This window comes from Dipodomys spectabilis, unplaced genomic scaffold (genome assembly GCF_019054845.1).
Source record: "Dipodomys spectabilis isolate Male_0828 unplaced genomic scaffold, ASM1905484v1 ptg000115l, whole genome shotgun sequence".
NCBI lineage: Eukaryota > Metazoa > Chordata > Mammalia > Rodentia > Heteromyidae > Dipodomys > Dipodomys spectabilis.
Genome location: NW_024870792.1, coordinates 16,336,331 through 16,362,805, shown reverse-complemented (window position 1 = coordinate 16,362,805; position 26,475 = coordinate 16,336,331). Strand labels below are relative to the sequence as shown.

The window sequence follows — 26,475 nt, the reverse complement described above, 5'->3', positions numbered from 1 at the left end:
GTATTTTCTTTTTAAAGAAGGTGCTCTACCACTTGAGCCATGCCTCTAGCTCTGTTTTGCTTTATTTTAAAAATAGGGTCTCCTGGGAGAAGTGATAATACAGCAATAAATTTTTTAAAAAAATTCTTAAAGACTCTCTTAAGTACTTCCAGAATTGCTTTTTCAAGGATATGTGGGGTCTATAGTACAGAGAAGTGACTAAGCAGATAGCTAGGTATAAATTATTATTGTTAATGTGACTCTACTTTTAGCTATAATCTGGTGATTAAGTCAGATAATATATTCTTAACGTGCTTCTACCACTTTCTCCACTGTTCATTGATTGTGAGACTGCTGTTTTTTAAAAAATAATTTTAATCGCTAAAACCCCACCACCTAACACCTAACACAGTGCCCAGTATCAAGAAGGCATTCAATATACTGCTGTTGAATAAAATGGATATCTCTAATGGATAAACTTATAACCCATGGGGAGAGGTTATAAGAATATAATTCACCATAAGATGCACTTTTTTTTTCTTTGCATCTCTGGGGTTTTGAACTCAGAGCCCCACATTTAGTCAGCTTGTTTGACTGGTGCTCTACTACTTGAGCCATTCCTCCAATCTAGCCTTGAGCTGGTTATTGTGGATGAAGTCTCACAGACATTTCTGTGAAAGATGGCTTCAAACTGAGATCCTTTAGATTTCAGCCTACTGAGTAGCTAGAATTACATCATGTGGCTACAAAATGCTTTTTTTTTTTAACAGTTAGAATTCCTTATCAGTGGAAGTCCATTACAACAATGAAACTCTTATCACTGGAGGTGTTGTCAAAGTGTTCCAGAGGAAGTACACATTTAACAGAGAAGGATGAGTCAAAGCATTTCCACCTCTTGAGTTGGTAGGTGTTCACGGCATATAGACCACAAGAAGACCAGCTAACACTAAGGAATTAACAGCTTAAGATGCTAAGCAGAATGGTGAGTCAACAATTAACTTATTAAAAGAAATGTCTACAAGGATTGTCAAACTGGAGAACTCTGAAATAGTACTATGAAGTATTGTAATGGGAAGCTTGTTTTTTAAAAGCTATACTACTATATCTTGGAATGATGTCCAGAGGACTGAGGATTTAATCAACATTATCTACTGCAAAAATGTAGAGTGATAAAAGGTTAAGAGAAAGATAGACAGTGGTGTTGAGAGCATGCTATGATTTGTAGACTTGTGGCCTGTTTCCATGTTCCTTCCATGCCTTAAGCAAAGTAAATGGTAGAGCCAGTTGTTCCAATAAATGACTGGATGCACTTCTACAAAGAAGAAAATTACTGGACAATGAAGGAAATGTCTTCTGAGATAAATGAACATCATCCATTAATTTAAAAGCCATAAATAGAATGATAAACAGTACTGACTCATAATGTCAAAGTTCAAAGGCACTTTTAAAATGGCTCTTTATAGAAAAGCCCACCTTTCTTTTTCTTTTTTTATTATCAGAAAGTTTTCCTCGGGCAGTCTGGGCCTTGGGTCATTTCATTTTGACATGGAAGTTCTTTTGACATTAAAATAATCCAGCCAGAAGTGACAATGAAATCATATATGTGACATAAAAACAATAATATAGAAGTACTGGAATTTTGAAGGTTGTATTTTTAATATATATTTTTATTGTAAAGATACTGTATAAAGGGATTACAGTTACATGAGTAAGGTAAGTATATTTCTTGTCAAACATTGTTACCCCCCTCCTTTGTTTTTCCCCTACCATTTTTTCCTTCCTTACCTCCCCAACTTCTCCTTCTCCTCACCCCCCAGGCTCTAAAGTTTGTTTTCAACATAGTGTCTTGTACATTTCATTGTTACAATGGGTCAACCTGTAACTTATTTCAGCATTTTGTTATTTCCCTTCCCCTCCCCAAATTATAAAATTGTATATACAAGATGTGGGTACCAGAATCAAATACAGTGAAAACCGGGGTTATACCATGGGGAAGAACATACAAATGAAAAAAAAATGACACACTACATTTTAAGTACATTAAAAACAACAGCAACAAGGAGCAGAAATCTTCGTCCTGCTTACCACAGACAGTTACAGACCATGGACAGCCCCGAAACCAAGGGAAAGGCAGTGAGCGCCACACAAGACATCCTCATTCCTTTCAAGATGTAGTGGTGGGAAGGTAGCCCCTTTCCCACCACCAGAGAAGAACTCCATCTTTGATACTGACAAAGACAGGGCCGGAGCAGCTAGCAACTCAGGCCTTGGAGGAAGACAATAGGAGCCATTCTACAGGTCAAAGGAACCTGACCTGCTGAGCTCAGCTCCACCCCAAGAGAAAGTTGCCATTCCCAGGCAGAGGTAACTCCACCCAGAAAGGAGTGACTTTCTTCACTGGGTAAACAGAGCCAGAGGCTGTCCCATTCCATTGTAGCACAGGCTGCAGCCCCAGCTGCCTGAGGGTAAAAGAAAAACAACTGGAATCTCAGTAAACATAAATCCTGAGAATGGCTTCAGGCTGGGCTGTGTGAGTAAGTGTCTCAGGAGCTAGTTCCTGAGGAAAAAGCTACTGATTGCTGACAGGCTTCAACCCTCCCCAAAACCTAGCCCCATAACAGAAACTTAAGGTTTTAATAGTTCCTTTAGAAATATGATTTGTGGGCTGGGAATGTGGCTCAGTGGTAGAGTGTTTGCCTAGCATGGGTTTGATTCTTCAGTACCACATAAACAGAAAAAGCTGGTAGCGGAGCTGTGGCTCAAGTGGTAGAGTGCTAGCCTTGAGCAAAAGAAGCTCAAGAACAGTGTCTAGGACCTGAGTTCAAGCCCCAAGACTGGCAAAAAAAAAAAAAAAGAAAAGAAAAAGAAAGAAATATAACTTGTATGAGGTTATGAGTAGCTAAAGGAATCCAAACCAACAGAGATTTTCTCTAGTGTATTTGATGTTATTTCACAATATTCTACATAGGAAAAATTCTGAGCATTTTACTAGAAACCCTCTGTATCTAAACATCTTTATTAGGTATAGGTTTGTTGACACTGAATCCAGATGTGAATATAAGCTCATCTTTATGAATATGAAAACCTCTTAGAAAAGACCTCGGTTTTCCTTTTTGAAATATGAGAACTTTACTGCGAGTAAAGTTCACTCTTTTAAGTGTGCAATTTGTACATCTTTACAAATACAATTGTATTTGCATTTGTCAATACAAACAATACAAGATGCAGGACAGTTACATTGCAACTTAATTTCTCAGTTTCTCTTTATAGTTACCCTTTTTCACTACCTTCAGCCTCTGGAAGCTACTGATGTGTTTTCTTGTTGTAATGTTTGTTTGGGTAGGAAGTGTGGCTCAAGTTGTAGACTCTGCCTAGCAAGTGAAAGACATTTGAGTTCAAATCCTCAGTATGAAATGATAGAAAGAAAGACAGATGAATGAAGACAGGAAGGGGGGGGAATACAGTTATAAAATTCAGTATATATCCTACAAAAATAAGAAAATTGAGGTTAGAGGTATGGTGGGAGGATGGAGGAGAATGATGAAAGGGGGATATTGATCAAGATGTACTGTATTCATAAACTGCTTTGTCGAATGGCAACTCCTTTGTACAACTATTTAAAGATAATTTTAAAAAAGAAACAGAGTTCCATATGAATGAATTATACAATATGCAGCCCTGACCTCTTTTAACTTTCATATATTCAATAATAGTAAAGTACCTAGTATCTGTTTTAATTTATTAGTTTCTTAAATTAAAGCCAATAATAGGTATAAAATCCAAATTAATATTACCTTGTGAAACAGATATTTCCCAGAGATCCATTTGAATATATTTATTCTTTAGTACTTCATTTTAATGCTTTCAATCAGAATCTCTCTGAGATCCAGTTTCACCAAATTCTCCAAACCAGATTGAGACTAATCCACTACATGTGGGAAACACTATCTCAAGAGATGTTCACTTTATGGGATTGATTGTCCGATTTTAGTTATATGTCACAATGGGATCAAAGTGCAGAGGTTGGGAGAGGTAATGTTGCCCTTGGATATGGGGATACCATTACTGGCTACAAGGCCTCAAACAAGTTTCTAAAACTTGTTGAGCTTTGATTTTCTCCTACGACCTAAAGGGACAGAACATCTACTTCAAAAATCTCTTTTAGAAGTTGAATGTGGTGGCACATGCCTTCCATCCCAGCTTCATGGGAGGCGAAGGTAGAAAGATAATGGTCCCAGACCAACCACTGGCAAAAGCAGGAAATCCCATTTAAAGCAGAAGGGATGAGGTCATGAGTCAAGTAGTAGAAGTGTGACCCACTGAATTCAAGTTCAATACTGCCCAAAATACTTTTGTCTTGGAGCAGGGTGTGGTGGCACATGCCTGTAAGCCCAGCTGAGGCTAAAGCAAGAGAACCATAAGTTCTATGCCTCCTTGTCTCAGAAAATGGACAATATAAAAGATGTGAACATAAGCTCATCTTCATGAATATTAAAACCTCTTAGAAAGTGCATGTAAAATACTATACCATCTGGTACTTAATGAACAGAAACACTTACACTATTAGACATCATTGTCATCATGCTTATACTGTCCCTGGCACTTGATTTGTCTTTTTCTAGATCTCTTCATTGTGCCTGACTTTTCTGTACTTCCTCTAGAGAGGTCCAAACTAAATGGAGCTATTTTCTTAGCAGCTCCGCTGTTATTCAGGGTAGTAACAAATGAAGATGCTGCCCACCCTTCGTCTATTGTTAAAGATGTAAAGATGCCAATAAAGAAACATCTCATTATTGGAGACTTATTGTTTTTTTAGCAAGGTGTTATCATTGGCCAAATATAGGCAAACAAAAAGGAATAAAAGAAAGGGTCAGAAAAATGGAGTAAATTAGGTCTCCTACATAATTAAGAGTACCTAAAACCTAACTTTATTCATTAACAGTTTCAGTCAAATGTTTGGTATGAGGCGAAATTGTTACTGGTGGCTAAGAGGAAACAGGTTCCCTCCATTGATTTTCCATATAAACTTGTAAAAAGAACTTGGATCTTGAATTTAGATATCAACATACCTTAAAATTTATCCCAACCTAGTACCAGGTTCAGAGGAAAGAGAGACTAAAATTCAAAGGCAATATTTTAATTAGATTTAAATATGAAAATTTAGTCTTAAAAACAGATTGCAAGCTCGATGTATATACATTCATTATGAGGCTATAGATTTTTATTTAAGCTCTAAAATAGAGTTTAAGTGATATTTGGCAACATTTGCCAGCCAATTTAGAGAAGGAATAACTTCCATCTTCAAAGAACAGCACAACTCCACTTACACCAAGAACAAAGAGCATCAAAGGACAAACACAGACCCCAGGCCCCCTACCTGTTCTCAGCATCAGCACTGCACTTTGGGGACAGCAATTCAAAGGATTTAGTAAACTTCACCACCTGCCATATACAAAGACAGTAAATCCAGGTCAATTAAAGCTTTCTCACAGTTTAAAATAATACAGTAAATGCTTCCACCCTTACAATAATAATTGGAGATTAAAGGAAGGTATTACTTTTAAGTAGACAGATCGTAAGAAAAAAGGAACTTTTTATTCTACACTTTGCTACATTGACAACATCTCAACACATTTTACCAAATTTGTATGCCATATTACAATGAACTATGCTGGTCAGGCAAGAAGAAATCTTACTTAGACACTTTAAAAAAATGTTCCTTGTAACAATCCAATTACCATCATAGAGAGCCAAGTAAAGATAAACACCCCTCCAAAAGTATGCCCTCCATCAATCCCAGGCTCCTGAAGTTAGCATCCTTGTTTCATCGTTGTTCTCAGATGAGCATTTTGGTGTTACCACAGTGGTAGCACTTCAGTGATCTTCTTCAATGATCACTGGACAACTGAACTTTTGTTCTTTCTTCTATACCATGAAACCATCGCATCCAGTGCAGGAGCCTGACCAAATCATTATGCTGAAAGGGAATTAGTGAGCACAGAAATAGCAGTGTAATTTTGTTATTAGCCACAGTTGAGTTCACTAAAAGTTCCTTTGATTGTTTAGTTTTTCTATTATACCTAGAAATCTCTGTCATCAGTCTATATATGAGAAAATTAATAAATTAAAATATTAAAATTAATATTTAAAAGAAAGTTTTACACAATTATATGAGGCAACTGCCTCTCTGCGCAGGTCTGCCTCACTCTAGAGGGTTCACCCTTTGAATACTTCAAATATTGAGTGGGAAAAGCCATCATTTCTAGCCTTCGTGACAAAGCATAACACGTAAGAGGAAAACGTGTTCCTTTGCTGGTAGGAGTCCATTGGAATGTCACTGGATCCTTCCCGGGGTGATATTTAGATCTGCCTTTGCCAGATGCATTCATGTTTCAAGGGCCTTTTAAATGAACCATTTACAAGGAAATGATGGGCACCTGACAAGCTGAGTTTTAAATTGGGAAGAAAGATTAAAGTTTTATCCGTGAACCATGAGCCCAGTCTAAGAAAATGCAACACAAGGAAAAAGGAAGGAAAACCTAACACTAAAACAACTGTGTGTAACTTGGTGAATTCAGGGCAGTAACAATAGTTCAAATGCAAGGAAATACCAGTGGCAATCATATTTCTAATCTCATATTATGTGATTTGAGTCTCTACAGAATCACTTATTGTTCAAATTTTATCTTCCAAAAGTGGCTACAACCATTAAGTTCTAGTTGCACATTCTTCTCTTCAATGTGGGTCTAACAAATGGTAAGACCTGTGTCTTCTCCCTTTGAATCAGTAATCTTCTGACTGCTTCAACCAACAAATGTATGGGTTACTTGATCTAGCTACAATTATGTATGAATGTCACAGGGCCAGTAAATCACTGAGATTATTGGTTAACACCAAATAATAAATACTACAAAATATATCCCAAACAATTCTTAGACATTAAACAATAATAGGATAAAATGGAAGCATTTTATTTATGTTTACAAAATGGAGAATTATCACAGATACTAAAAGAAGTTTGTTCTAGATGCACCTTGACTTTTTTATTTGTGATTTGTTATTTGTGATTTCTTTCCACTACTTTGTTCAGATGACACATTCTTCCATTTTCATCATGTTCTAGGTTACACTCTGCCATCTTACTGAAAATGAGGCACATTGCCAATTCTTTTTGTATCTTTGTCAGTCATTGGGTTTGAACTCAGGGCCTGGATGCTGTCCTTGAGCTCATTCTCTCAAAGCTAGCACTCTACCACTTTGTGCTACAGTGCCAATTATAACCAATCCTTTATGTACTATGTATGTATCAGCGCTTCTGGAAGAGATTAGCATTTGAATTGTAGGTTGGGTAAAGAAGATCATGGTCACCAGTATGGATGGGCATCATCCAATTCATCCAGGGTTGGGACAGAACGGAAAGGACGAAGAGTGAATTCGCTGTGTTAGCTTTAAGACATCTTCTCTTGTCCTTAGATACTAGCACTCCTGATAATCAGACCTTTGTTCATGAACTAGGACTTACACTATTGGCTACTCTGGTTCTTTGTTTTTGTTTTTGTTTTTTTGGGGGGTCTGGTCGTGGGCCTGAACTCTGGGCCTGGGTGCTGTCCCTCAGCTCTTCAGCTCAAGGCTAGCGCTCTACCACTTGAGCCATAGTGCCACTTCCGGCTTTTTTCTTTTTGCTTATGTGGTGCTGAGGAATCGAACCCAGGGCCTCAAGCATGCAAGGCAAGCGGTCTACTACTGAGCCACCTTCCCAGCCCTTGTTCGTTGTTTTTTTTTTTTTTTAAATTTTACTTTGTTGAAAAGATGCTGTACAGAGGGGTTATAGTTACACGAGTAAGGTAATGGGTACATTTCTTGTTGAACATTGTTACCTTCTCCTTTGTTTTTCTCCTACTATCCCTTCTCTCCCCCAACCCCACTCTTCCCCCTCCCAAAGTTGTAAAGCTCATTTCCAAATTAATGTCTCAGATACAACTAGCTTTTTAGATTTCCAGAATGCATACAGCAGATGTGGGACTTTGCATTCTCCATGGTCATATGGAATGATTATTTGTTTGTTTTAAATAACATTTTAAAAACATCATTGCCCCATTAGAATCAGTCCAAAGCAACATTAACATAGTCTTGAAATTAAAGAAGCTTTCTTGGATGGAGTCGGGTAAGAAACAGGGCTGGAGTGGGTGAGGTTGTGGGGATACATGGTATATATGTGTGGAATCAAACAATTTTCCTAAATAATCTCTCAGTGAAGAGGAGAGACAAAATATAAATGTATGGATTTTGTTTCTCTGGAGAAGTAAATACTAATGACTAATAATAACATTTACGGGGAAACTTCTAAGTGCAGATCAGAGAAGTGTAATTTATTTACTTGGTGTTTTTTTTTTTAATTTACTAGATTAAGGGAATTATAAAACCTATAAAATTGTTTACTTTGGTTGTTGAAAAACTCAGAACAAAAGGTTTAAATTCAAATGAATTGTAATTTAAATAAAATGTATGCAATATAATTTAGTCTTAAATTTGTTGGCTTGGTTTTGCTTACAAATTTTGTTTTCTGTTTACTCTGTTTTTTTGAAATTTTGCCTTTCATACTGTTATATAACCTAGCATATAAGCACTCAAAATACTTTTATCAGCAAATACTGTTACACTTATGTTCAAAAGTGCTTTAAATTCTTTTGGCCATGAATTGAATGGAGAATTCCGAAGATGAAGTACTTACATACTTGGAAAAATGTATAAATGTGTATAAAATAGTTTTTATAAGTGAAATAACATGAATGTTCTCTATAAAACTGACTATAGTGGAACAAAAACATTTATGGGCCATTAAGTTGTATAAAAGAGTGGCATTTAGCGTTATAGGAAGAGAAACTGGATAGAGAGTGACAGAAATACAAATTTTGAGGGTTTACAATTGGTAGCAAGCAATACAAGAAAAAGAAAGAAGCAGATTTGAGTCTCATCAAGGAGGTCACAACAACAACAGCAAACAAACAGAGAAGTAAAACTGTTGAGGACAGAACTACCACTGAGCCTAAGCTAGAGGCCAGAGGCATCCAGACATAGTAGCCTGGGGTCCATAACATAAATAAAATTAGTCTTGGTCTAGATCATCTGACTTTCAAGGCTTTGGACTCATGTTATGGTGAGTATGAAACTGCCACAAAAATGCAAAGTCTAAGGTATACATTTTAAAATCCTACTGGATTTACTACGAGGAATACTAGTGCAATCTCCTTCAGGGGCAACCTGAAGTTATGCTCTAAGTCAAATTACTCCCCACACCCCCCAAATTATTGGAAGAAACTATCTATACATGGTCTCTTCTCCACTGAAGACAGTGTTACTTGATCTAGCTACAATTATGTATGAATCTCACAGGGCCAGGAAATCACTGAGATTATTGGTTAGTACCAAATAATAAATACTTCAAAATATATCCCAACAATGATGAACAATTGAGCAATAAGGTAAATCTTGAGACAGAAATTAATATCACTGTCTATCAGTTCTCTAGGTGAGAAGTAGGCAAATGACAACACATGGGTAAAGTCTAGCTCACCATAATTTGTTTTAGTTTTAGTTTTTGTTTTGTCGGTGGTAGGGCCAGGTCGCTGTCCCTCAGGTCTCTTCAGGTCAAAGCTAGTACTCTACCACTTGAGCCACAGCACCACTTCTGTTTTTTTCTGCTTATGTGGTACTGATGAATCGAACCCAGGGCCTCATGCATGCAAGGCAAGCATTCTACCACTGAGCCACCTTCCCCAGCCCTCACTCTAAGTTTTTATAAACTTAGTTTTGTTGAAACAGCCACACACATTTATATGAATACTGGTGAGTGCTGCTTTCCCCTGTGACAGTAGAGCTTAGTGGTTATAACTGATAACATACTAGCCACAAAATCTAGTTCTGGATCAGGTAAACTTATTATTTACAGCTTATTTGTTAATGGCCAATGACAGATAATAATCCTATGGAATTGAGAAAGGAGATTTGTGGAATTATCATCTTAAAAAAATTTTTTTAGTTACCATCTTTTATTCCAAAAGAATATATTGCATTTCACATAGAAATGTAGCCACCAAGGCAAATGGTAGAGAGTACATTTGAGAATATGCATATGTTACAGTGGTAGGAAAGTCTTCCTTCAAGTAAGGTGGGGTGGTGTTGGTTTATTTGTTTGAAACTTTCTTCTTTTGTGCTGGTTCTGGGATTTGAACTCAGGGCCCAAGCATTGTCACTGAGGATTTCTGCTCAAAGGTAGCACTGTACTACTTGAGCCACAGCTCCATTTCCAGCTTTTAGGTGACTAATTGGAGATAAGAATCTCATGGACTTTCCTGCCTGAGCTGGCTTTCAACCACAACCTTCAGAATAGCTAGGATTACACGTATAAGCTATTGGCATCCAGCTCAATTAAGTTTTGGGAATTTTTTGACCCTGGAACAAATACTGATATCATTTCCTTTCACTGTGAAAAGTTTCTGAGGTCATGGGTATGCACATCTGTAATTCCAGCTTATGGGGAGGAAGAGTCAAGAGGATGGCCAGTCCAAGGCCAGCCCAGGTAAAGTTAGTGAAACTCCCATCTCAAAAACAAAAATAAAAACAAAAGGGCTGTGGGCAAAAGAGTAGCTCAAATAGTAGAGTAGTTGTCTAGCATGCACTAAACCTTGGGTACAATCCCAAATACTGTCAAAAGACAAGTTTCCCTGAATAGGAAATTTAACCTATCAGACTTATGGTTGTTCTTCAAAGTATCAGACAACTTATGTTTTTAAAAATAATTTGTTGAAAAGATATTGAATTTAGTCCTGCCTAGGGTGCACATCTGTAATCATAGCACTGGAGAAGCTGAAGCAGGAAGATAATAAGTTCAAGGCCAGCCTGGACTACAATGTGACCTGAGACAATGTAATGAGAGAGAGAGACAGACAGACAGACAGACAGACAGACAGAGACAGAGAGACAGAGACAAACAGAGAGACAGAGACAGACAGAGACAGACAGACACAGAGAGAGGAAGAACAAGAACAAGAAGAAGAACAAGAAGTTGATAATAAAGGAAAGAAGGAAGAAAGAAGGAGAAAGGGAGAGGAGGGAAGGTAAAGGAACAGAGTGAAGAGAGTAAAGGAAGCAGTGATAGAAGGGAGGGAGGGAGGGAGGAAAGAAAAGAAAAAAGTAAAAGAAGGAAGGAAGGAAAGAGAAGGAAGGGCGCGAAAATGGAGGGAAGAAGGGAAGAAGAAAGGCCGGCAGGGAGGGAGGCAAGCAGGCAGGCAGGAAGGAAGGAAGGAAGGAAGGAAGGAAGGAAGGAAGGAAAGATAGAAGGAAGGAAGGAAAAAAGAAGGAAGAGAAAATAATAGTAATATATTTATTATTTATGTTTAAATATCTAGGCTCAAAAATAAAACATCAGGGGCTGGGAAGGTGGCTCAGTGGTAGGGTGCTTGCTTTGCATGCATGAGGCCCCGGGTTCGATTCCTCAGCACCACATAAGCAGAAAAAGCTGGAAGTGGCACTGTGGCTCAAGTGGTAGAGCACTAGCCTTGAGCTGAAAAGCTGAGGGACAGAGCCCAAGCCCAGAGTTCAGGCCCCATGACCAGGGAAAAAAAAATCAAAGACAAAAATTATAGTCCAAAAGAAACAAGTGAAAACACAAACCCAAGAAAATAAATTTCATGTTTTCTTCTTGACTTGAATCAATTCTATGCTTCTTAGTTTCATTAATTTTCAAAAAATTACTTTCTAAATCCAGTTTTTATTACATATATGTAAATTTGGATTAAGCAACTAAATACATACACTCATATCCACTGAGCGAAATTAAGACTCTAATGAGGAAAATCCCAGCAGTGGTTTCTAAGTCAGTGAAACTAAACAAGTATGTCCAAGCCACTCCCACTGCTGATGGGCCCTGGGCATTGCACTGTGTGGGAAGCTCTGTCCACACTTGCCAAGAAAAGTCAACTAAACACCCCCTGCTGGTTCATTGGAAAAGCTCCATGGACTAGAAGTCTTTTTTGCCTTGGACATTTATCAAGTGCTAGTTAGCCTGGTTTCTCTCTGTTCTCTTCCTTTAAAAACAACTTATACAATCAAACTATGCTCAAGTGCATATTCCTGCCACCAAAAAGAAAATTTATTAGGTAAACATCAATTTTTAAGATCTTTTCTGAATCTTTATTTTCACTAAGAGGAAAATGAAGACTAGTCAGAAGGGCAAAAGAAGGAATTCAATAACCATCCACCTCCATTTCCCCTGATAAAATTCTCCTTTAGGACAGTGAAAAGTTCAATCACATTATCTACTCACTGACCCTATGTTTATCAAGTACTTAGTCCCCTAGGCTGTTATAGACCCTGGAAATACCAAGGGATATAAAATACCTATCCTTCAGGAGCTCTAAGCATGAGGAACGAGCTCATAAATGTATACTTTCACCATGACATGTCCAAACAGCTGCCAGCATACAAGGAGGATGTTTGGGTGAACTGTGTCCTAAAGGATGAACACTGAAGAACTTTCCAGGCTGTGGGTCTAAATCAGGTCTGGCAAAAAATGGAGAAAACACTCAAAGTAGTTTAATTGAATATCATTTAATAAAGGGATGAGTTATAGGAGTGTGAGTCATATAAAAACAATTGTGGGTCAATAGGTCTCTGGTTAAGTACCCAGTAGTTAACATGGCTAGGCTCACTCTTCATAGAGTGAAGAGGGAGAAGAGAAGGAAATAGTATTATCTACATTCTGGGGGAGCTGAAACTGTGGAAAGTGGCCTTAGAAAATTCTAGCCAACTCTAGGAATACTTCTCAAAACTTTATGCTAATGAGTTTGAGAACTTGACAGAAATGGACCTTTTCCTAGCAAATATTGACATGCCAAAACTAAACCAAGATGAGTTAAACCAGCTTAACAGGCCCATATCAAGCATTGAAATAGAAACAGCAATAAGAGACCTCCCAGCTAAGAAAAGTCCAGGACCAGATGGTTTTACAGCAGAATTTTACAAGGCCTTCAAAGCAGAGCTCACACCAATACTCCTCCAACTCTTCAATGAAATTGAAAGAGAAAGTTCACCCCCAAACACATTCTATGAAGCCATCATAACCCTCATCCCAAAACCAGGCAGGGACTCATCAAAGAAAGAGAACTATAGACCCATTTCTTTGATGAACATTGATGCAAAACTTCTCAACAAAATTTTGGCCAATCGACTTCAACAATTCATCCAAAAAATCATACACCACGATCAAACAGGATTCATTTCAGGGATGCAAAGCTGGTTCAATATACGCAAATCAATTAATATTATTCATCACATCAACAGGAGCAAGAATAAGAATCACATGGTTATCTCAATAGATGCAGAAAAAGCATTCGACAAGATCCAACACCCCTTTATGATGAAGGTTTTGGAAAAATTAGGAATCCATGGAACATTCCTCAATACAATAAAGGCTGTATATGACAAACCTACAGCCAGCATTATACTCAATGGTGAAAAACTTTTCCTCTTAACTCAGGAACAAGACAAGGATGCCCACTCTCTCCACTTCTCTTCAATCTAGTATTAGAATGCCTAGCTACAGCAATAAGACAAGATGCAGACATAAAGGGGATCCAAATAGGGAAAGAAGAAATAAAACTCTCCCTCTTTGCAGATGACATGATCTTGTATTTAAAGAATCCCATAGACTCCACTCCCAAATTACTCAAGCTGATTCAAAACTTTGGCAAAGTAGCAGGTTATAAAATTAACCCCCAAAAATCAATGGCTTTTCTGTATGCCAACAATGAGAAAAGTGTGGCTGAAATTAGGAAAGCAACTCCATTTGTAATAGCCCCACAAAAAATAAAATACCTAGGAATTAACTTAACTAAAGAAGTGAAGGACCTCTATGATGAAAACTTTAAAATCTTGAAAAAGGAAATCAACACAGAACTTAAAAAATGGCAAAACCTCCCATGCTCCTGGATTGGAAAGATTAACATCGTGAAAATGGCAATACTTCCCAAGGCTATCTACAAATTCAACGCAATACCTATCAAAATTCCACCCTCATTCTTCAAGGAAATAGAAGAGGCAATCCAAAAATTCATATGGAACAATAAAAGACCCCGAATAGCAAAAACGCTCCTGAATGGAAAGAACACTGCTGGAGGAATATCAATACCAAACTTCAAACTCTACTATAAAGCCATAGTAATCAAAACAGCTTGGTATTGGCATAAGAACAGACCTCAGGACCAATGGAATAGAATTGAAAACCCAGAAATGAACCCACAGACCTATAGCCATCTAATCTTCGATAAGGGAGCTAAAACAATAGAATGGAAGAAAGACAACCTCTTCAGTAAATGGTGCTGGCAAAATTGGTTAACTACATGTAGAAAACTAAAGCTAGATCCTTATATATCACCCTGCACCAGAATCAACTCCAAATGGATCAAAGACCTTGAACTCAAAGCAGACACTCTGAAAACATTACAGGATGGAATAGGAGAAACCCTGGGTCTCCTTGGCTCAGGCCGAAATTTTCTGAATAGAGACCCGGAAACACAACAAATCAAAGAAAGGTTGGACAAATGGGATTGCATAAAGTTGCAGAGCTTCTGCAGGGCAAATGACATAGCTAGCAAGATCAATAGAAAGCCCACGGATTGGGAGAAGATCTTTACTAGCCATACAACGGACAAGGGTCTCATATCTAAAATATACTTGGAACTCAAAAAATTAAACCACCCAACAACAAATCCTCAAAGAAACAACTGCCCAATAAATAAGTGGGCTAAAGACTTAAAGAGAAGCTTCTCTGAAGAAGAAAGAAGGATGGCCAATAGACACATGAAGAAATGTTCAACATCCCTAGCCATAAAAGAAATGCAAATCAAAACAACATTGAGATATCACCTCACTCCAGTTAGAACAGCAAAAATCAAGAACTCTAACAACAACAGATGCTGGAGGGGATGTGGACAGAAAGGAACCTTACTTCATTGTTGGTGGGAATGTAAACTTGTTCAACCACTTTGGAAAGCAGTATGGAGGTTCCTCAAAAGACTTCACATAGAGCTCCCTTATGACCTAGCAATCCCACTTTTGGGCATTTACCCTAATGTTTACAAACAAGACCACACTAAAGCTACCAGCACAACTATGTTTATTGCAGCATTATTTACCATAGCTAAGATATGGAACCAACCCAGATGCCCCTCAGTAGATGAATGGATCAAGAAAATGTGGTATATATACACAATGGAATTCTATGCCTCCATCAGAAAGAATGACATTGCCCCATTTGTTAGGATCAAGAAAATGTGGTATATATACACAATGGAATTCTATGCCTCCATCAGAAAGAATGACATTGCCCCATTTGTTAGGAAATGGAAAAACTTGGAAAAAATTATATTAAGTGAAGTAAGCCAGGCCCAAAGAAACTAGGTCCCATGGTTTCCCTTATTTGTAATATCTAGTATATGTATGAGTCAAGCGGAAAAGGTCAGATAATGTGATGTCAGGAAAATGAACCCTTAGATGTGTATTTTAATGTTTTTTTCTTTCATGCATGTGTTTCTAACACATTTATAAGATTATCTCTTTGTTGCTTTGTATGTCCCTCCCCCACAGTATAATCCCTGCTTTCACTATATTTGATGTCAGTATAACTTGTGGAGGAGATGGGGAAAAACCAGTTGTTTAAGGATACAGGTGGACCTGTTGCAACAATGAGAAATACAAGTTGTTATGTCCAAAACGAGCTTTACAACATTGGTGCCGGGGGGGGGGGGGGTTGGGGGGGAAGGAGGGGAAGGAGAAGGATTGGGATTAGGGGGGGAGGGGGGAGGCTGGGAAGGGATGTGAAGGGTAAACAAAGGAGGAGGCTGCAATGCTTGGTAAGAAATGTACGCATTATCCTGCCCATGTAACTGTAACTCCTCTGTACAGTATGTTCACAAATAAAATTAAATTAAATTAAAAAAAAAAAAAGAAAATTCTAGCCAACTCTAGAACTGGCAAAAAATAATGAGAGGAAATGGATACCCCCCATCTCTTAAATCTTCTACTGATCATTCTTGTTTGTAGAACTCAACTGGAAGCCAAAGGACAAGAGCACTCAAGTAATATGTCATGTAGAGATCAGCCTTCAAGAGTTGGGCATAGTGGCTCACACTTGTAATTCCAGCCCTGAAGAGATAGTGATAGGGAGATCATGAGTTCAAGTCCAACCTAAGCTACATAGCAAGACTACCATATCACAAAGAGAGAGAGAGAGAGAGAGAGAGAGAGAGAGAGAGAGAGAGAGAGGTGGGGGGAACAGGATAGGACAGGACAGAAGAGAAAAAAAGAACATGGGGCAATGTTTAATAGAATAGTAAATAGTGTTGGCAATTTTGAACTTTACTCAAGCCCTGTGCACCCCCAAAATAGCAATGACAGAGAAATCTCTCTGCCAGTGTTCTAGAGTAGGCAGTGTTCAAAAGATATTCTTACTAAAGCATGTTTCATCGTAAGACTTGTCTCCATCCTCCTGTTCCTGTATGCTTCTGAACAATGCATATAATTGCCTTGTGCATAGGCTTCTGTAAAACTCCAAGCATGGTTTCTTTTCTTTAAGATGTTCCTCATCTTTTCGTTCTCCCTATCACAATAGGCTGGACATAATTGCCCCTGTCACTGCTTAGTCCTTTTGTCTTTTTCAGTGACCACGCGTGCAATGATAGAGAGGTGAGCACATGGACCACAGGGAGGCAGGAGAGATGGAAAAAGTGACGGAACAAGGCTGAGGACCAGAAAAGAAAACCACAAGTTAACCTGGGAGTTCAAGTGATGGACTTTGGGTAGTAGATAGTGTAACGTTTACTGTCTCTAAGTTGGATATTGGTAGCTCTGGGTATACTCATGCATATCTAACATCCCAGTACTTGGGAGGCAGAGGCAAGAAGTGAGGTTGAGGCCAGATGGGACGACATAGAGAGACCCTAACAGAGAGAAAGAGAGGGAAACGTATTAATGACGTGAGATAAGATAGCTCTGTACCGATACCTTGTAATAAAGCAAGCCACTATATGAATACATGATAAATTAAGGGTGGCAACGTGTGTGTGCATGTAACAATGCTTATTGGGATAATTATAAGATGTTTTTAAAGACATCTATTTTTCACTCTAGAACAACACTTGGAGCAAAAAACAGAATTTAAGCTGGTTTTCTTATAAGGAGAAGGAAAATTAAAGAAAGGTAGGCAAATGGAAAGAAAATGACATGAAAGGAAAACTTGATGCACTATTTAGAATCCGCTTTGGAAGGAGGAGACTGAATTGTAGTCTGATTCAGAACAAATGACACTCTATTTCTTCCTCTTAATATAAGAATTTAGGAAGATTATCTAGCCAGTGGCTTAATTTGTATGTATATTTACATAAAGGCCAACTAAAGATAGGGAACACATTAGAAAACCAGCATGCATAGCTAGCTGTTCTTCATTAAGGAAAAGAGCTCTGGTGACTTGCTTTCTATTATAAGCTTAGCTGGGAAATGCTTCATAGAGTGCTGGACAGGAAACAGCTGTCAGCCATGGCGATGATGCATGAAGTGAGCACTTGGAAACACTAGTGCCCTAAGTGCCTGAGGACCTAAGACTGAAATGTCTACATTTGCTTTCTTTGCCTAAGCTCTATAGAAATAGAGACAATAGTAAATGCATGAGCTGGAAAGAGTCTACAAGGAGTGATAAGAATTGCTTAGACAGGTTCATCGAACAGAATAGCATTAAGCAGGGGATATTCAGTTCCAAGCACTAAATTTTCCCTGCTGTTCACAGTAGCACCCAACTAAGGGGTTTTTGTGGCTTCTATTTTCAGTCTATTAGAAAATGTTATTGATAAATTCACTTAAAATCAGTCAATTGATGTGAAAAAGTGAAATATTAATTTGGCAAGAGAAAAGCCTAGAAAGGCATCCTCACGTCTACTTTTGCCATTTACACAATAAACTGAGCAATTTACACCTGAATGCCTAAATATCAAGAGTACAAGCTCCAAGGAATGAGCTAGATTCAAAATTTTTTTCTTTCTTTTAGTTTTTCCTTCAAATATAAATAATCATTGAAGTATCAACTTGAAATAAGTCATTTTTTAAATATAGTAGATGCTGAAAGAAGAATAGAGGATAACCCATTGCAACAATCATGCCCACAATTAGGAATGAACTCTACAATTTCGGGGAGGGGGGATGAGTGAGGGATATGGGAGGGGGAAGGGATAGTGGGAGAATAACAAGGGAGGGAGGTAACAATGCTTGACAGGAAATGCACTCCTTGCCTTACTCATTGAACTGTAACCCCTCTGTACAGCATCTTTACAATGAAATAAAATTAAAAACAAAAACAATAAAGGATATATATTTAAATGCAAAAATGTATTAGAGTCATCAAATAAATAAAAGGAATGGAATAAAATAGAAAGGACCACAATTTTCTTTTGTAGGAACAAGCATCTTTTTCCTGAAATGATCCTGCTTTGTTCACAGATGATAGTCTATGAAATGCCAATGGAGATAGTGCATGAAGCTCCTGCCTTCCCATATATGATCTCCTCCAAAGATAGGGCAAAGTTATGAGTATTGAAGAAGAAGAAGAAAAAATCAGAAAGGCATGCAGAGGTTAATAGGAAGAGAAAAGAGAAGGAAGGTAGAAGATTTTAAAAGCATCTGTAAGTAGGAAAAAAACAAAGGAGGGAGTAACAATGTTTGACAAGAAATGTACTCATTACCTTACTATGTAACTGTAACCTCTCTGTACAGCATCTTTACACTAAAATAAAAATTAAAAAAAAAACATCTCTAAGCCTAAAGACATAAGCCTCTGTACTCAAGGTCTAGTGGCAGGTCACAGTGATATTGGAATGTCAGCTTCTCCTGGTATAGGGACTCTCAGCTTTCCCTTGAGACAGGCAGCTGACCTTCACAGCATCTGACTTGTTGTAATATTACCATACTGTAGCTGCCAATGTTTAAAAGATAAGTTCGGGTTCTTAATCAGAAACCAAGGAGCTGTGCAAGCCACTATTCAGGAAAGAGACAGAGAGAGAGATAAGGATGGAAGAGATAGAGAGATGGAGGGAAAGGAAAGGAAGGAAGGAGAGACAAAGACAGGAAGAAAAATGAAAGAATGAAGGAAAGAGAAAGCAAGCAAACAAGCCATGGTAACACACAAATAGAAACACTCTCCCTTAAGACAACTAAACCATCAATCTACAGAATTGAACTAAGAGATATTGATAAATGTCAGTTTTGCTAATGATTTGAATACACTGTTATCAGAAAATGATAAACAAAAAAGTGTTAAGAGTGTAAATGATCTGATAACATCTTTTTCTTGACCAGCAAGTCATTAAAAAACAAGCAAGGCAAGCCCTCTTTCAAGATAAACTTTCTCCATAAGGAAGGGAAAGTATGAAAAAGAAATTTCTCTTTCCTCTCCTGGGACAGTTCCCTGACCATTTTAAAGGTGAATAATATTGAAGACATTCCCTCTCAGATGTTAAACAGTCAGCTCAGAAACACTCCCAGTGCCCATGAGGGCACTTGACATAATATGAAAATAGCATGAAAAGCCAGGTGCAGGTGGCTCACACCTGTATTCCTAGCTACTCAGGAGGCTGAGAGCTAAGGATTGCAGTTCAAAGCCAGCCAGGCAAGAAAGTCCATGAGAATTTTATCTCCAATAACCACCAAAAATCTGGAAGTAGAGCTGTGGCTCAAGTGATAGAGCACTGGCCTTGAGCAAAAAAAGCTCAGGGACAGTGTGTAGGCCCTTGGTTTAAGCCCCAGGATCAGGGGCACACAAAAAAATATAGCATAACATTGTAATAGAAAATATTTCCAAGACTATTGGTTTTATAGAAGCAATTGATATAGATACAGGTACAGATTTACTCCATATACAACAATAAATTACAGATGGGTATTAAAAGATCATAAGCAATAGATTTATATTTGGATATATGAATGCCATTAAAATGAAGATTATTATTTGTAACAAAAATTTGAGAGTACAAATCAAAAAACGAAGGTGGATAAACTTGACACTTTAAAACTAAAATAATCTGGGACTGGGAAGGTGGCTCAGTGGTAGAGTACTTGCCTCGCAAGCATGAGGCCCTAGGTTGGATTTCTCAGCACTGCTCAAACAGAAAAAGCTGGAAGTGGCACTGTGGTTCAAGTGGTAGAGCCCTAGCTTTGAGCTGAAGAGCTAGGGGGACAGTGCCTAGGCCCAGAGTTCAGGCCCCATGACTGACAAAAATCAATCAAACAAACAAACAAAAACCTAAAATAATCTATAAAACCAGATACCTGTTGAGAATGGCAATGGGCCTGGGCCCATGAACACAGTCTTTATGTGCTGCACTGCAAGGATCTGTCCTGTCTTTACTCAGAACACTTCTCAGGATTGTATTTGATTTGCAGTGGCAGACTTGAGAGGTGATGTGACATCTTTCTCCTAACACCAGGCTTGATACGTTTCAATACAAAAGGGGCTTGTGCTCCAAGTACAGTGCTCCACTGTGGAAGTAACCCTTTGTGTGTGCAGACACCTGGGGCGCTGGGAAACCAGTACCATTGTTATGCTTTATTATATCAAGGCACACACTCACTATTGGTTTTTGTTTTGTTTTGGTTTAATTTTCGTTTTATTCCACACTTTGTAAAATATATTAAATTCTCAATACCAGCTTTACTTACTCTGACTTCACTCATCATTTGCATGGCTAGATTTCAAGCTCCTATTATTTTTCAGGATGAGCTTCTTGGACCTATATTTTTTGTATTCTTTCTTCCTTGAATATCTGAAAATATCTGTAGCTTAAAAGTGAAATATGAGCCAGGTACCTGTGGCTCATGCCTATAAATCTAGCTACTCAGGAGGCTGAGATCTGAGGATGGCAATTCAAAGCCATCCCAGGCAGGAAAGTCCACATGACTCTTATCTCCAATTAACTACCGGAAAACCAGAAGTGGCACTGTAGCTTAAAGTGGTAGGCACTAACCTTGAGTGAAAATGCTCAGGGACAGCATCCCAGCCCTGAGTTCAAGCCCTACAACTCACAAAAGTAAAACTAATGGAACTATGAATTTGGCTGGAATCTTAGTTGTAGACTCATATGCTTTCTTCCTAAAGAATTTGTGGATATTGCTCCATTGTCCTTTTCTAGCAATAGAGAATGCCAAGAAGTGATATTAAACTGAAAAGTCTAATATCAGGGTGAATTTTCTACAGTGGTAGCTTAATTTCTTTTGGTAGCTTGATTTTTCTGCCTAGATGTCCATAGAACTTTTTCTATATCTTTGAAATCCATTAACACCGAAAGTAATTCAGTGCTAAGCAGTATCAACTTTTCCTGAAATGGTGTGTTCTTTCAGACTGTAAATTCAACTCTGACTTTATTTCAATAAAATGTTCCAGTATTATAGTTGTGAATGCTTTTTTCCTATTCCATTTGTCATGTTCTTTTCAGAAATACCAATTATCCTTATTTTGAACTTCTTTTATCCTGACTCCATTCTTGTCATTCTCTTTTATCTTTTCATAATGTATTATTTTCCATTTCATTTTCAATTGTATTTTTCATGCCCCAGAGAGCATTTAGAAGTATTCTTTTCTTTCCTTTCATTCTTTTATCAGAGTGTAATATCAATTTCTGTATGGTTGCCTATTTTCTTCTGCTTCTTTCCAATTCTACCAAGTTTTCTGGGCTTTTTGTTTTGTTTTGTTTTGCTTTAACTGCATGTTACTTAGTTGTTGAGTTCTTATGAACACTTTTCCCAAGAAATCACATTCTTTCATTTCATCTCATGGAAAATTGTTATCATTTTTGGTGCATACACTGCATCTCATTTGGTTTTCATAGTCCATTCCTCCTTTAGTCTTGGGGTGTTTTTTCAGAAGTCCCATGCTGGTGGCTTTTTGCTGTGTGTGCATTTTTAAATGTGCAGATTGGTGATTATCTATGTCTGGGATGTGTAAAGTACTTCCTGCAAGCCAAATCTAGCCTATTGCCTATTTTTAGAAATTAAGTTTTATTGGAATGTAGTCATGCTCATTCTTCATCTATGTCTTTATGCTACATTGGCAGAGTTGGGTGGTTGCAGCAGAGACTGCATGAGCTTGACAGTCTAAAGTATTTACTTCCTTGGAATTCTGCAGGAAATAATTTTCTCATGTGATGGGACACAGGGTAAGCAAAGGCAGCAGTGACATTCCCTATACACTGATGAAAATGAACCTTACAACTTGTGGGTCAGGAGAGAAAAAACAGAGAAAACGAGGGAAGGAGTGACACTGTTCAAAAAGAAATATACTCATTACCTGACTTTTGTAACTACAACTCCTGTGTATATCATCTTTACAATAACAATAAAGTGATATTAATTATTAAAAATAATTTCTCCTTAGAACTGTACTTAGTTCCACACAATGGGCATTATTGATAAAGCACTCCAGATTTAGTAAAGAAACATATTAATCTGTAACTTTTTTTACATTTCTTTAGAAATGTAAGTAAATTTTCTCTAATGAAAAAGATAGCCTCAAAAAGTGCAGTTTATAGCCTAGTTTTGTCTCTAACTAGCTTTGTTTATAACCTCAAAATCTTATTATAACATTGCCTAGAAATAGTTGACTTTTTTCCAGTACTGAGAGTCATTCTACCACTTGAGCCATGCTCCCAGCCCTTTTGCTTATATTTTGTTTTTGAGATAAGGAGTTGCTAACTTTAACAGGCTAACTTTAAACCCTTGATTATCCTGCCTCCAGCTCTGCATCCTGAGTAGCTGAGATTACAGGCATGTACTACCATGTCCACCTCAAGTATCTGATCTTTCAAGTCTCCTAAGACTGGTTTTAATATCATACTGATTCCCTCATAAGTGCAGTTAAAAACAATCTTTGACTTGTATTTGTTTTACATTTATGTTAAAATTTTTCCTTTTACAAAATTATAATAGGTATAATAGGTATAGAATACCTATAGAATAATCTATCATTTCCCCATCCATTTTATTGCCAATGTATTTTTTATCAAATACAAGATTACTAATGAGAGACTAATACATATGTTGTAAATCTTAAAGCCTTCAGTTAAGATTGTAGAAAATATAATCCATCATTTTTTTTGTAACACAACTCTCATCTTGACAGAAGACAAAAGAGAAAACCATAGTTTGAATCAGCTACTTCAGGTTTTTCAGTCATTTCAAATTTAATAGCCATTGAATATTGAGACTTTTTAATAGCCATTAAATATTGAGACTTTTACTGGGATGACCTGCAATATCCTGAGAGTTATGGAGAGGAACATGCTCAATTGAGATCCCCACTACCCAGGATGGCCCCTGCTAAGGGTAAGATAGTAACAGTACATCCTGGTCTAGGTTGCAGCTCTACAGGTCAAGAAGGCTTCTTAGGGTCCTAGCTCTACCTCTATTAGCTGCTGTCAGGCAGTAGGAAAACTGTTTCTAATACTCCTCTGGGACTTTAGAAAAACTAGCAGGCACTCGCTGCCCCTTGGCTTCCCCAACACTGCTACCGCCCATCTTTCTGCTGCCATACCATGGTATGTGTGTGTGTGTGTGTGTGAGCAACTTTCAACCCTCCCCCACCACAGCTGTCTTCAACAATATCACCCTGTGGGGACTGGAGGCTTTATGGAGCTATGTGAAGAGGACTAGCAACATCAGGTAATATTTTACCCCCTTTAGTCTGAGCAATACAGGTTCAGGACATTCTAGGGCTTTATCTATTTTCTTTCCCGTGTCTTGCTTTGTTCATAACTTTTGGCTTTGATTCTTTTCAAGCCTTTAGGAAATTTTGGCTCTTGCAAATAGGAATCTTGTTTCTTTCTTTTTTTTTTTTAATAACACTGCTTTATACTTTAAAAGCCCATGTGGGAACTTCAACTATTTTTTGGACTTGTTGTAATTCTCATTTTTGAAAGGATAAAAATCCAGTTAGAGCCAGGTGCCAGTGGCTCACACTTATAATCCTAGCTACTCAGAAGGCTGAGATCTGAGGATCACTGTTCAAAGCCAGCCTGGGCAGGAAAGTCTGTGAGACTCTTATCTCCAGTTAGCCACCAGGAAACTGGAAATGGCCTTGTGGCTCAAGTGTTAGAGTACTCACCTTGAACTGAAGAGCTCAGGGGCAGCACTCAGGCCCAGAGTTCAAGCCCCATAATGGACAAAAAAAATCAACTTAGGTTTGCTCTTGGTTCATCGAATCAAATAAAATTGTGTTTCCAGATGTTACTTGGGTTTCCTCTCTGCTAGTCAATCACAGCCTTCATTAAGTCTAGATAACAAAGGCTTTTAGTATCAATTTGTCTATTTAATATTCTGAGATGAGGAAGGAAGACAGTCTAGCCAAAGTACTTTGTCTCTACACAATTTTCAATTTGCTACCATAGTTGGGTGTCTGGTTTTATGTTCAGCCTGGGTGCTTTCCTGGTCCTTGGGTGACTGTGTCTTGTCACCCTACAATGACTCCTACTCCTACCTGACAACTAGTGATGCAAAGAATAGCAGCACCTAGCACCAAAGACTTGAGGAAGCTCTGGAGAAATATGCTAAAAGAAAGCATGACTTGGATAATTTTCTGTTTGGTGATACCACATAAACATATTCCTAGCCAAACTCTTCCACCAACTTCCCAGACAGCAGATTTGGCAAAAAATAAAAATCTTCACAGCTTCTAAAGCAATACCAAGCAGGATAAGCTCAACTTATTTTCTGGCTTTTCTTTTCTTGGTTGTTTGTTTTTTCTTGGTTCACTTTTGGATTGGGGGAGGCATCCTTTCTTTGAGGGAGGAAGGTGACAGAGAGAAGAAATGATGAGGAGTGGATCAGTGTATCTGCTCCATCCTTGTCTATACAGTCACAGAGCATTCAGCACCAATAATTTTAAAATAGCTCTTTTAACTCAGTAATTTGTCAGCCACCTTGTTGTGTGTATCCTCTACCCTTTCTACATGGTGGGTCTGCCCCTTCTCTTTCTGTTTTATACCATACTTCCAGCTTTCAGCATCTGTCCATTTTTGTTTGGCTTGCCAGACAGTTGAACCACACTATTACAAACAAGTACAGGTGGGAAGATCAGCAAGAATTACCACCCTGAGCTGGTTTCAATTACATTCATGTTTGTGTAGTAACAATAAACATAGCTTTGTCCATATCCTGGCCTTCTGAGTTTCTTGCTCTTACAGGGATTTGTGGTTGACTCAGTGAATCTGGACAGCCCAAGTTCCAACAGCTGTCTTTTGCTGTCTTAGTTTAGACTTCAGTGAAGCCTGCCAGGTACAGATGAGCACTCCACCCTCTCCGTTTGGCATTAAGTGGTGACTCTGAGAACTAACTCAACTCATGTGTAAAATCCAGGTGATAATAATACCTACTTCATAATATGAGAATTAAAGTAACTCAAGACTTCTTAAAAAGTACTTGAAGTACTCTCCACTTACATGTTATTGGTGTGTGTGTGTGCACATGCACGTGTATGTGTACCCACACATGTGTACACTTTCTCCCAAGAATCAGTAAATTCTATTCATTCACAGAACACATGTAAGGCAATTATTCATATAATTCAAACTGATTGAAATACAAATAACCTCAAGCTTTGCTAAAACAAGCTTTGACAAACATTTGAAACATACATAGACATATTACAACATTGAGCTTGTATATATAAATATAGTTTATTGTATTGAATTACATGTCTATATAAACTCAATGTAATTTTGCAATATTTCTTAAAATTTATCTTCAGGTTTATTATTCTTTGAGGAACACTAACCTAAAGGCAAAGAAAATAATCCTTTCTAAGTAAAGCACAGTAAAATAAAATTCTCTTCAGTGTTAAAACAGCTTTTCATTGTTACACAACTCCTGGCCTTTGGAGGGAGTTGTCAACAAATACGTTAAATTGCTATAGAAAGTTTAGACACTTAACTTTCAAGAACTGAGACTGATGATAAATATTATTTACAATATTGTTGTGCATTCCTTTTGTCCAACAGATTTCTCCCAAAGAGCTAACAACAGGCTGAATGGAACCTAAATACTGGCCATAAATCTGCCAGATGCATCAGGCCAGAGGCTCTGAGCTCCATGAAACTTCTCTTTGGAGTAGCAGGAGCCCTGTGGTGAGGAAGAAGGTACTCCTTCCCTGAGGCTGCTCTGGGCCATGATCTGCAGGTCTAAAAAAAGGCAATGAAGGAGTCTGGAAGTCCAGCACGTCAAACCTGTTACCAGAAGATCCCACCCAGCACAGGTACAATCTGACTGGCTCTGATTGCTAAGAGCCTCCCATCATTTATTTGGTTGGAATACTGTGTGCCTGACCCTTGCTGGATTGGCACTTCAATTTCTCTTCTAATTGAGCCTTGTAAATGAGCAACCAGCACCCTTTAGTGCCTTTATCTATAC

The 26,475-nt window shown here is 38.0% G+C and overlaps 1 protein-coding gene across 1 annotated transcript in view; it reads right to left on the bottom strand.

The window, feature by feature from the left end:
• The window catches only part of Pde11a (phosphodiesterase 11A), a 338,087-nt gene that overhangs the window by 182,347 nt on the left and 129,265 nt on the right, over positions 1-26,475 (bottom strand). The window contains exon 5 of the mRNA XM_042688315.1: positions 5,357-5,421. Coding sequence (XP_042544249.1) covers positions 5,357-5,421 — 65 coding nt within the window. The remainder of the gene's footprint in view (positions 1-5,356; positions 5,422-26,475) is intronic.